Raw genomic sequence first — 13,545 nt, forward strand, 5'->3', positions numbered from 1 at the left:
GGGAAGATGGGCCGTGGATTTACTCCTTGGTCGTCACCTACCCAGTTTGTCTTTAGGCAGACTTCTTTTTCGTCTCTCCTTATTGTCTCTTCCCTTATCCTCCCTTTCTCACCTCCCCTGCCCCTCCACTACTTTTCTCTATCCTTTCTCTCTTCTCCTAATTGTATTGCCTATTTTTTTTAATGTATTGTGTAATTGTTGAACTTTTTCTGTTACATTGTTGATTCTCATGTAAAGCGCTCTGATACCTTCGGGTCTAGCAGCGCTACATAAAACTCTTTAAATAAATAACTAAATAAATAAATACTTATAGCATATGACTTAAGGGGAATCACATTTCATTAGTGGTTCCAGGTCTCTGGTTGGTTCCCCCAAAGATTTGCTAATTAATCCCATGAAACATGTTGAAGAATCTACATTCAGTCCTGCTACAGATTCTCATTTGCTCTTGGTAGGTCACCTTTAATGAATCATTTCCCAACCTTGTCCAGTGCTGGCATAGAACAATTCCCTCATGGTGATCACCCACTAGAGGCTAGTTTTGGAAAAGTGGATAGGGCTCTTCAATGCTATCATCATCCTTATGTGTCACATGTGTCCTACACAGTGTAGATGAGCAGTGGTTGGGTCTCAGCATCTGGCAGGTTGGAGAGGTGACAGCAAGGGACAGGAGGTTGGCATCATCCAAGTCCCCGAATTATTTTAAAGGCTGTGGTTTTGGGTCATAATAAACATGCATGCCAACATCTCAAGAGGAAGGCGGGAGATTTAAAAAAAAAAATAATCAGGGTAATGTATTTACTTCAATGACTTCTATTGAAGCAGAGGCAATTTCAGGGGGAGGCAGCCAAAATAAAGCCATTTTTTCCATCAAAAATTAGGAGTGTTCCTCCCAGTCGCTGTTGCTTATCAGAAGTGATCCGTCAGGGTGTGAATCGCACATGCTGCTAGGCAGCTACTAATTCTCTGTGGCTCAAGGATGAGTGAAGTCAAACAGGTCTTACCATCAAGCATGGAACCTTCAATCACCATCTTCATAGACAACATCCACGTGGAACATGGATTCCCAAATAGACAAACTCAACAAGTAAACCTAACGTAGCACACGCTCAAGAAGCAGAGTGGAGAATAAAGAAATGGAGTCACTAAATAGATTTTTATCAAGAAACAGCACTCCACCCTCAAGGCCATAGGTAAGAAGCAGTGATGTGCTCATAATGCACCAAAATACTGTCATCGGTCATCAGTCTACCCATTGCCTTCACAGAGAGCAGGAGCGAATGGTGTGGTACTGCCGAGTACTCATAGGAAACAATGGTTAGTATTAATGGTTTATATTTCCAAATAAAGGACCAGCATCATGAACAACCGCCAGTCAGACCAACTACCTCCTCCCCTATCACGTGCATCTGCCACTCCCCTCACGCTCCCTTGTGCTCTCGCCTCCTCTCAACATTCCACACCCGATCCAAGGCGAGAGCGCGGATACTACAGGTACCTTTTGGGTGTACTCCCATTAGAGAAGAGTCTAGTACTATGTAAGGGGAGTAATAAAATACGAATGGAACACCGCAAGATGTCTCCAGGATGTCAAGGGCTCTAGCAAAAACATACAAATTGGAGAGGCAAACGATAAAAGGTAGAACAACACAGCTATCTGCTTTGTGCAGACTTTTTCCCACAAATGAAGAAAATGATCTACATCCCTCTCCTATCCCTGAGGAAATGCAAAATACAAAAATGCATCACTCGGAGACAGCCTTTGGTGTAGGATCATGTAGGAGATCTACAGAGGACCCAGTAGGATCAAGATTGTGAACAGTGGTTTAGGTCTGGGTGGGCAATCTCTCTTGAAGGGCATACTTTAGCACTGAAGGTCATGGGTGACACTGCAGTGCTTGTATCCGAGTATGTGACCTGGTATGAACCTGCTTATTTGGAAAATGGCTTGGAAACTGAGTCATGCATTCTGTTCTAGTTTGAGAATAGCTGCCGGAACTGTAATACTGTGACAACAAATGATAGACGGAAATATCAATAACTCAAACATTCACCCCCACTCAAGAGACCTGAGTTAAATCCATTGTTCTTTTCGTCACTCTCGCCACCCCAGTTTGGACCCTGCTCCTCAGGAGGGCAGTCCAGCCCAAACTGCCAAACCAGGTCCTCCCTGGACAAGAAACAGGCAGCCTGGGACCAGTTTCTGGGTATCACCCCTCATCAGCCAGACCAGCTTGAATCCAGTGGCACAGTGAGTAAGGGACCCACGTCTGGGCATTCTCCTCCCGCTTAGGGTGAAAACTGCTGAGGCAACAAATGAGAGACAGAATGCTGAAAAAAAATCAAACATTCACCCCCAGTCAAGAAATCCATCATTCTTTTGCTCACTACTCCACCCCGGTTTGGACCTAGCCATATGCAAATCAGGTAGCAGGGCTAAGATTGATTTGCATATGGCTAGGTCTAAACTGGAATGACGTGGCGTGCTAAAAAATGATGTATTTAACCCAGATCTGTGAGTGGGGTAAATGTGTTATTTGTTCAGCTGTTCTTCCATCATCAGTTAGTTTCGGAACAGCAGTACTTTGCAGCTAAAATATGGAACTCAGCTACAGCATTTACTCATTGCCTGGAGGAGTTTACAGTTTTCTTGCAAAAGGTTTTGCTTCACCAATCAGAAGCAAAATTTACGTTTTCCACCATTGCTCAGCCATGGGAAATTTTTGTTTCTCAAATACGTGACCTTTCTGGCAGGAAAATTGTGGATGAATCTGAGAATTCTGCAGAAGGGTTTAGGAAATCTCCCCATTGACTTGCCTCAGTATGAAGACCACTTTTTCCTAAGAAACTCACCTTACCCCAATGTCCTTACTGAAAAAATCCACAAATGGTGTTTGCAGCTGATTTAAAATTGCAGATTCTAGGCAAATAGTGTTCGCCCTGGATTTTTGCCTGTGCAATTCGCTAAACGGTAATATTAAGAACCTTCCGATGTCAAACAATTCAGTAATGGAACTACCTTGCGATACATAGGAGGAAAAGTCTGTTCCAGCAAAATAATCTGTAGTGAAAATGCTGTGACAGTTTGATGAATTCAGTCCAGTTTTATTGTAGAATAGCTACACAGCAAAAGGACATCAATGCAGATCCTCATCAGTCTCCAACCGCTCCACCAACCCTCTTCAAATCACCAGAGAATCTAATGACCAAGCAACTAGGCAACCCCTGGACATTCTACCTGATGTCACCAAGAATGGAACAGAGAGAACAGAACTACAGTCTAAGGCTGTAACACACATAAGGTGAAGAAAGATAAATTTTACGACCCTCATATGAGACAGGAGAGCGATCAGGAGGTTGGAGAGCTCTATCACCCCAAGTCTCATGGAACAATTTTTGTATTAACATGGTAATTATCTAGCCCCTGGATCAACGAGAAGATTCAGAGGTTTACCTCCTACACAAATCTCAACAATAGGATCAACGCATTCAGGGAAATCATGCACATTGGAGATAACATCATGAGCATCAACAACTACTGAAACTACATCGAAATCAGATTCCTGATCTGATTCTAATACGCATGCAACAGTTCTTCTACAATTTTTCTTTTTCAAGCAAACTTTTTCGAAATGCCCTGTTTTTTTACAATAATTGCAGATCGCATTGGCTCCAAGACACCTTCCCCCTTTTTGATGAGGTGGGTTCCCACAACGGTAACACATTTGCTTGACATTTTGGAATTCTGACCTAAAGGCTGAACCACCTTTACCCATACTGGTATTCTTTGAGAAACTGTTTTTTGAAGAACCTTGTTGAGGTGCAGAAATTCTGCTCTTGTTATTTTCGGCAACAATATTGACAGAATCAACGGACTTAACTTCCAGCTCCTACAGTTAACGAAGAATTAGCCAAAGACAACAACTTTTTTCAAATTTGTTTGTCTCTGCAGTGGCATACAAATTGATCCCTGATCAATTGGTCCGTGAACATGTCAAATTGAAAGACAGAGGCTAGCATACGTAAGGCAGAAATATAGGAATCAACATCCTCGCTTTCACACTGTTGTCTCTTTAGAAACTTGTGGCGGAGAACCATCAAGCTAGGTTGTTTATCAAACGTTGTTTTGAGCTACAAGATGGTGTCTTGGTAGACGTCAACATCATCTTCTGGGGGATGATTAATTTCAGGAAGATGCCTAAAAATAGACCTACCCTCAAAACCCAAGGAATGAAGTATGAGGAATTTCTTACGTTCATTACTAAATCTGGAAGCACCAATGGCACCGAGGTAAGTTTGAAAAGCATCAGACCATACCTCCCACCGAATGGGAGGTTCACCAGGGAATTCAAGAAAAGAGGGAGGAGGTGTTACAGATTGCATGGCCTGAGAAAGCTAGTGAATAGAGGAAAGAAAATAGTAGATGATAGTGTATAATAAAGAGATAGGAAAAAAATGAGGACAAAGTATTAAAAATAGAGTATAGAAAGCCAGAAGGTAAAATTTAAAAGGAGGAAAATAAAAGAATTGGTGGGCGAATCACCATAAATTCATTCGCACTAAATATAAGAAAATGGTGTGCGAATCACCGTTTAATTATCCGCAAAAAGCAGGTGTGCAAATCACCATGAAAGCAAGTAAAATTAAGACTGGTGTGCGAATCACCGTTTAATAATCCGCACAAAACAGGTGTGCAAATCATCGTGAAAACAAATAAATGCTGAGAGATGATGTGCAGTTTTTTTAAGCTGTAAGCAAAGTCAAATGAGACACTTGAGAAGCAAAAATAAAAGTTTATAGTAGAAATTGACGTGCCGATCATTGTGATCGGCTTAAAATACAGTTATAGGCTTCTTTCGAAGAGAAAAGATTACAGACGTCCTGAAAACTGCCTTAGACGGGAGCTTGAGAGGTTGCTAAGCAACGAATACGGCGTTGCGATTGGAGCGCAGAGGACAGGCAGGTCAGGCGAGATGAGGCCTACTGTTGCGCATATTCAGAGACCAACTGTTGCACATGCTCGGTAAAGTTAGGCCTGAACGTTGTACGTTGGAGAAGTGGATCTCATGATGCGGAAAAATGGCGTAGCACCTCCCTGAAGACACTCGGAGAAGAGTCAATAACGGGTGAGGATTAAAATGAGTATTTTTCTGTGACGGGAGTTTGTAATAATAAGCCTGTGTCGGGTGTTTGTGAGGAGGTAACAATGTGATCAGACTGATCTGACGCCCGATGCTTGAACAATGCGGTGTGATTCGCAGAGCAAAATAAAAGAACAGTCTTACCGCATGTGGGGAAGATCTTGATGTCCTAAAGGAGATACGAACAGATGAACGCAGGGTCCTGAATGTGGCTGTGTAGCTAGATCGTCGCCACAAATTGTAGTGAAAATGCTGTGACAGTATGATGAATTCAGTCCAGTTTTATTGTAGAATAGCTACACAGCAAAAGGACATCAATGCAGATCCTCATCAGTCTCCAACCGCTCCACCAACCCTCTTCAAATCACCAGAGAATCTAACGACCAAGCAACTAGGCAACCCCTGAACATTCTACCTGATGTCACCAAGAATGGACAGAGAGAACAGAACTACAGCTTAAGGCTGTAACACACATAAGGTACAAAAAGGATATAACATAATCACTATTTCTTGTTTGCATACTTGGAGAATCAGGTGCAGAAATGATCAAGGAATGCTGGACCCTGTATTTTCCAGGGCAATTTTAAACCCCATTTAGCTTGGTTTCGCTTTAATTAAATTTGTTAGTAACATTTTCGACTCTCAAAATACAATAGAGTTTATCAATAAAAACAGTACAGGTGCCAGAATGTTCCAGATTATTCACAGATCAGTAGGCAACTAATAACTTTAATGTTCACCCGAGTCAGCGCTTAATTTGAGCTGGTGGTTTCTGGTGCTCAGCACCGGCACTTAATTTTCAACACAGGCGCTTCTGATAGTCTGCCACATGGTGGAGATGTCTGCCTACTTTAGAGATGAGCACAACAACAGTTAATAATGAATTCAATATACAATAAAAATGACCATTATCTGCTGCCCAAACCATTCTTACAGCTTTGAGGGCCTGAAATAGTCCGAAATGTTACACATATAGGAGTGTGATGGTTAGCAGTTGTGTTGTTACTATCATTCGCAGCATAGTAAGGGGCAATGTGTGGTGCAAGCTCACTGGCCTCCTGATAAGACCCCCCTGCCCCGCAAATATTTTTTTATAAACTAAGCACTGGCCTGAGTAAAACGGAATGGTAGGCTTTGACGACCATGTTTTACCTCACACATAGGACACAAAGTGTATTACCAGTCAGTTCATTTCATTCATGTTTTCTAAGTCGTAGAACTCAAAATTAAGGTAAATGTATTGTTAGAAAAATCTAGAAACCACTGTGAAATGTTCCCCAGCTGTGAGAGTTCTATGCAAAACAAAGTTTTTCCTTATGATGGAAAATTGATTCACCCTAAATGATTCTGCAAAGGAGAGCTGATGGATCGGCGGCTATGTGTGGGAGGAACGGCAACCACCCAAACACAGGCCCACCACCCTTTCCAATGCTGTGCAAATAAATGATAGACAGAATGCTGAATAAATCATACATTCACCCCCAGTCAAGAGATATGGGTTAAATGCATTGTTCTTTTGCTCACCATGCCACCCCAGTTTAGACCCAGCCATATGCAAATCTGTCTTGACCCTGTTCCCCATGGGAACAGTCCAGACCGAACTGCCAAGCCAGGTCCTCCCTGGACCAGAAACAAGCATCCTAGGAAAGGTTTCTGGATATTACCCTTCATCAGCCAGGTTAGCTTGAATCCAGTGGCATAGTGAGCAAGCCAAAAGACACACAATTGATGGACGGAATGCAGAACAAATCAAAACATTCACCCCCAGTCAAGAGATCTGGTTTAAATCCATCATTCTGTTGCTCACCATGCCACCCCAGTTTAGACTTAGCCATATGCAAACCAGTCTTGACCCTGTGCCTCATGGGAACAGTCCAGACCGAACTGCCAAGACAAGTCCTCCCCCATCATCAGCCAGGCTAGCTCGAATCCAGTGGCACAGTGAGCAAGGGAGCCACTTTGGGCATACCCATCCCACTTAGGGTGAAAAGTGCTATGCATACAAATGAAGGACGGAATGCTGAATACATCATACATTCACCCCTAGTCTAGAGATCTGGGTTAAATCTATCGTTCTTTTGCTCACCAATGTCCTATGTACTGGTCGAGTGGAGCCCAACTCCTTGAACATTATCTGCGAATGTGAGGAATAGAAACTCAATTAGGTCTCTCACGGGGACATAGATTGCATACTCTTAGTTAGTGTTCAGCGTGATGTATCTAATTAGCATGCTACTTACGCCCCTATGGCATAAAGATACCTTTTTGATTACACTTTTGTCCTCCCTTATGAAAATCGTACTCTAACTTCTGCTTGTAAATAGGTTAGCGCTACTTAGCAGGACCGGCGCCATCTTTGTGGCCTAGTCGGCCTGTAATGCTCTTTTGAAATCTTCCATGGCTCTGGGGTTTCATGTTTCCCCGTTCTCATGAGAAATAGCTTAACATATGCGGCACTCAGCTGCTTCTGGTTTTGGGCCTGTCAAGGTTATAGGAGGGGGCCGGCCAGATAAGCACATTCTTGCAGGCGCCGAGCGGACTCTCACCGAAACTACCAGAAGGGAGTCGACCAGCGTGACCTTGCTATACTGAGCTTAGATAGATGCTTTGTGTTCCATATATGGTCATATCCTTTGCCACCTCCTGTACCAACTTGTACTTTTCCATCTTAGGTAACGGTTGCAAAATGTGATAGTATATGTGTGCTGTTCTGATTATGTGCCAGCAGTCTTCTCGGCGGACCTCGGGGTGTGAGGTCGCTGGGAGCTCCTCTGGCAGAGTATTTTGGCTAATAAACGATTGAACTTTCTACACTGCCAATCGACTGATTATTGATGAGTAATATTTTGTAATTGTAAATATAGTCCTTTGGGGGTTGGTGTGTTCAGATACTTCAGTTGGCGACTCCGCCGGGACTCCGCGTTTGGGTCGTCCCTCCGTATCTGGAAAATAACGGGACATTACGAGGGGTATCCTCGGTTGGGGGGTGGACTGACCAAAGAAAAAGGGTTGCTCCGCTTTTCCGATCGGGAGAATCCTTGGCTGCTAGTGGCCCCACGCCGGAGTCCTACGGGTGAAACCCGGAAGAACAGATCGATTTGGCAGTGGAGAAATTTGCAATCAGACCTAAGTGCACCAGGTGAGTGTTTTGTCTTGTTTCATGTCGGATATCCTCTTGCAATTTGGTTTGGAATTTGGTGGTCGTAGACCACGGAGATCTCGGTATTTTTGAAGGGGGTCTGACGGGGCAGTAGTGAGACTGCACGGGCGGACACCTCTATTTTGGTTCTTTGATAGAGATATGACTCAGATGCCTAAGTGTGACTTGTGAAGAGTTCACACCTGGCCGGACTGCCCTCTGAAATGCCGACGGTCATGCTTGGGTAGCACTCGGACAGATCTGGAGCGGTGCTTGAAAAAGCGGACTAAGCCAGCATAGTCCGGGAGGTGAACCAAGAAGGCTATCGGATGGTCGGTAGGTCGGTCTGTGGTTTTGAAAACCTGTGTGGCTTTCTCTAGGCAGCCCTTATGGTGGGGCTGTTTTTGATCTTTGGTTCTTTGCTTTGAAACTATGGAATATACCGGTTCTCCACAGACGGGAGTCGACGGGCTCCGTTTCTTTTGATTTGGGCTAGCATTGGTTCGTATTGGTTCGTTCTGTCCGTATTCTGTCTGTGTTCTGTCTATGTTTGCATGTGTTCAGAATTGTCATATGACTCCTAGTGTATGAATGAGTGTTTGAGTGAATATTGGACATGGCCATGTAAGCGAGAGTATTGTAAATAATAACTTGTCTTTTTCCTTCCACAGCTACAATTAGCATATAGTAAGATAATGCTGTGCTTCAGTAAACTATGTTTTGGCTGTACCAGCCGAAATAGCACTAGATTAGATGAGAGTCAGCCAGCCCCTCCGGAAGGTACTCCCAGTCATGACATGTACTGCAAACACGGGATTGGACCTTTGGTGTTTAATCGTATATGGCATAAGTACACCAAGGATAATGTAGAATTGCAGTGGCCTTTAACAGGGTCTTTTGATGAGAAAAAGATCAATTATTTGCAGGAACGTCTGTTTGCGAAACGCAGCAGACAGTCCCTGTTCGATACCCTGAGAACATGGCAGAAAGAGGCCACTCGCAGGAGAATGAGGGCCGAGAAATTAGTAAAGATTAAGCAAGGACAGACAATTACTCAGAAGGCAATTGCGCATGACAAAAACGAGACTGAGCAGAACATTGAATATCTAGATAGACAATTTCGGCTACAGGTAGACAAGAGTTATGTTGCCCGTACGGAAGCTGAAGACGAGATAGAAGACTTATTGGATGTTCGCCCCCCTCCGCCATATGCTCCACAGCGTATATATCCGGCGGTGCCTCTCTTGGCACCCACAGCCCCTGTAGCGCCGGCTCAGGGGAAGCCCCGCCCCGGGCTCCCGCAGATGCGCCAAGCACCGTTGCTTCCTCTGTTAGGAACTTAGCCACTCTGATCCCGGACACACGGCAGCCCCTTGGGGCAGCGGGTGTCTCCCCGATGGTATTAACAAAGCCTAGCCCCAAAGGGACCTCCCAGTCAGCCAGCACAACCCCCGAAAACAGGAATCGAGCCCCGATGGGGGACCCAGAGGGCTCACACATCAGACGGTTATTTACGAGAGGGTCGGTGGGCTATGGAGAGAAGGAAGCAATAGCAGACCAAGCAGTTAGATGGATGTGCAGAGATATATATACCTTGCCTGATATATGGAGTACTATGAAAGATTTTGAGCCAGTGATGCAACAGACTGCCCTGCGACACATGTCCCGATTTCTTATTGAAATCTGGGAACAGTGTTTTGGGGAAAAAGGATTGGCCCCGAAGATCCTGTATGACATTAAGGACCGTGTCCATAGATTCGAACTAAGCCCAGAAGAAGTGTACAAGAATGTTGACACCCTGGTGAGTTACCGGGGCAGACTATTGTCAAGGTTCCCTGAGTTGGGCTCTCAGCACCCCATGAGGGAGGTGCACCCCATTTATCATCCCGAGATACCCGAGCTGCGCAATGATCAAAATATAGTAACCCGGAACAGAGTAGAAGCCAGGTTCCAAGAACAATGGGTGTACACACCATGGAAACGAAGTGAAGTGTTGGCTTTGAAAGCCCAACTCCCTGACCCCCGCAAGAATCCCACTGCCTACTATAAGGAATTAACAGAGGCAGCGTCTTCCGCTGTCATGACTTTAGCAGACATCGAGTTGTTTTTCGGATTGTTGGTTCCTGTAGATATATGGCGGCAAGTCCATGATACTCCCCACGCGGCCGAGTTGGGGGGTACCTGGGACGAGCTTAAGGCATGGGATCAAGACCGTAAGCCGGGGGATAAGCCGAAGGCTGAAATAGTTGCCCTTCCAGCGAAGATTATAGCTTATATGCATACTTTGATTCCTCCGCGAAAGGTTGATTGGGATAAATTGACTGCTTGTAAGCAAAAGAAAGACGAAAGTGTCTCTGATTTCTTTACTAGATTCGAGGGAACTTTTATTGATTTCAGTGGTCAGGACCTCGCTAGCGAGGGAGGAATACGATTATTTGTAAATAGATTTGTGACAAATTTGACTCCTGAGATTTCGGCACGACTACAAGCTGCTGAAAGTACGTGGACTACGTCCACCCCTTCTATCATATTAAGCATGGCTCAGTACTATGAGCTCTCTAATAAAAGAAAGAGGGACCCAAAGCCAAAGGGATAGGGTACCAAGACTGACTATATGTCAAAGAAAGATTCCCTTTGGGCACCTTAATACAGAAACACCAATTCTTATACACAACTAAACAAATATCATTCAATCTCGCAGACCAATCCCGTAGAGCAATATAGTAAACAACAATATAATTCTATAAAAACAAATAAATTCAGGATGTACAGTTTATTTCATGAGATTAAAAAACAATTAAAAACATATAAAAAGGAATTTAAAATAGAGATTGGGAACACAGATAAAATAAACAAGGAACAACTCATATATATAGATACAATCTACACAGTTCCTAAAGCTAAATAAGGGAGATACACAAAAAAGGTCGAAATTCCGCAACTGTCAGAATTGTCCTTGATCGGTATAGTCAGTACTATGAGCACAGGGAAAACGAGAGTAAGGATAAGGTTGAAAAGAAAGCTAAGGACCTTAAAACTCGAGTGCTGTTACAGCAAGTCATGAGGGGTCGAGGTGCAGGAAGAGGCGCCAGAGGGCCCGTGGCCAGTGGGCCGGTCTCCAGAGGAGAAGGAGGGGGTCAGCCCTCTCGATGGGGACCCAATCAGTGTGCGTATTGTAGACAGGAGGGCCATTGGAGAGATCAGTGTGCGTTACTGTTAGCACAGAACGGAGCTGTCCGAGGACGAGGTAGGGGACGAGGCGGCCCGGACCGTAGTGATATGCACAGAGAAGAAGCAGTACAGGGAGGCCACAAACGAAATCACTTCGACAAACCGCAAGGTAGGCAATACTACAATAAAGATTATGGTTACGAAGATCAGGATAGATTCGGAGATGTATAGGACAGCCAAGGACAGAGTGGGGGCCAAGTGTCGATACCGGTCAATCAACAAGGACGCTATGTGACAGGGGAATTGATGGGGACCACCGATAAGTTCTTAATTGACACAGGAGCAATTAATAGTTCGGTTGCTCGCTCGTTGGTCCCAGGGGCCGCTCTGTCTGGGCAGAATAACGTCTCAGTGGGATTTTCAGGAGTTCCCGTAATAAGCCACATATCTCAGCCTCTCCCCTTCACGATTGGTCCGTTTACCATTGACTCTCCCTTCCTATTAACTTCCAGTTGTGGGGAGAATCTTTTGGGTCTGGATATGCTAAAAAGACTGAATGCTAAAATACATTGCTCTCCAGATGGTGTTTATTTGACAATCCAAAATCCCGATGTAGGCACAAAGCAATGTTTTGCTAAAAATGACCCATTGCCACCTGAATTTGCGGGCATACCGTCCAGTTTGTGGGCAACAGGAGATGCGGATGTCGGTAAACTGGATATCCCTCCTGTCCATATTACATTAAAGCCCGGTGCTAGGCTACCTCGCATACCCCAATACAAGATCTCCCCAGCGGGAGAGCGAGCCTTGCTTTCTACTATACATGATCTAATTGATAAAGGGGTGGTGGTGGTGGAAGAAGCGGTATTGAATATTTGTAATAGCCCTATCCTGCCTATTTTGAAGAAAGCTCCTGAGTCAGGGACATCTGACAATGTTGATGTCTATCGTGTTGTAATTGATTTACGGGAGGTTAATAAGATAGTGGTGCCCCAATTCCCAGTGGTGTCTGACATCACTACTATTCTTACTATGATACCTCCCACTGCTAAATATTTCTCTGTTATCGATCTGAAGAATGCTTTCTTCAGTATCCCTATTCATCCTGATAGCAGACAGATCTTCGGCTTCTCATTATCTGGTCGAAGCTTCAGATTCTGTCGCGCTCCTCAGGGCTATACCGAGAGTCCTAGCATCTATAGCCAAGCCCTTAAGGCGGTCCTGGATGACCTGTCCCTGCCAGATAGCAGCGTGCTCTTGCAATACGTTGATGATTTATTGATAGCGTCTGACACTGAAGAGGGTTGTAAAGAGGCCACAGTTAAATTGTTGCACCACCTGGCGGACAGGGGTAATAAAGTTTCCTTGTCCAAGTTCCAATATTGTCGACAGGAAGTGACCTACCTAGGCCACTTACTGTCGAAGGAGGATAGGCGTCTGTCGCCTGAACAAATTACTACCATCTCTAATATGCCTGTGCCTTGTACTCAACGTGAAGTTCGTGCCTTTCTCGGCATTACCTCTTATTGTCGTCAATGGATTCCTAATTTTTCTCTTCTTGCTAAACCTTTGCTACACTTAACCACTAAAGATATGCATGAGCCTCTCCCTTGGACTGATGAATGTCAGTCTGCCTTTGCTTCTCTGAAATCTGCTCTGTGTTCTGCCCCTGTCTTGGGTACTCCTGACTATCGTAAACCTTTTGTACTATATGTGCACGAGGTCGACGGTTGTTCGCTTTCAGTGTTGACACAAGGCTTTGGTGGTAAGCAAAGACCGTGTGCTTATTTTTCGGCCACATTGGATAATGTGGCCAGAGCACTTCCCAGTTGCCTGAGGGCCACTGCTGCTGTGGCGGCGGCCATCAGGCAATCAGAAGGACTTGTTTTAAATTCTAATTTGACCGTGATGGTGCTGCATGCTGTGGATGCATTGTTAAATAAAACCAAGACGAAGCATCTGACGAGCGCGCGCCTCACGGGTTATGAATTGACCTTGTTTGCCCCACATGTGACCATTAAGCATTGTGCCACGTTGAATCCGGCTACACTGTTGCCCCTCCCTTCGGGGAACAGGCAAATGATGTCCATGATT

The 13,545-nt window shown here is 44.6% G+C and overlaps 1 protein-coding gene across 1 annotated transcript in view; it reads left to right on the plus strand.

The window, feature by feature from the left end:
* LOC144798120 (intelectin-1b-like) overlaps nt 1-13,545 on the plus strand; it is a 113,272-nt gene that overhangs the window by 71,864 nt on the left and 27,863 nt on the right. Inside the window, exon 8 of the mRNA XM_078668878.1 lies at nt 4,078-4,290. Within this exon, the coding sequence (XP_078525004.1) occupies nt 4,078-4,290 (213 nt within the window). The remainder of the gene's footprint in view (nt 1-4,077; nt 4,291-13,545) is intronic.

The sequence above is a fragment of the Lissotriton helveticus genome, chromosome 12 (assembly GCF_964261635.1).
Source record: "Lissotriton helveticus chromosome 12, aLisHel1.1, whole genome shotgun sequence".
Taxonomy (NCBI): domain Eukaryota; kingdom Metazoa; phylum Chordata; class Amphibia; order Caudata; family Salamandridae; genus Lissotriton; species Lissotriton helveticus.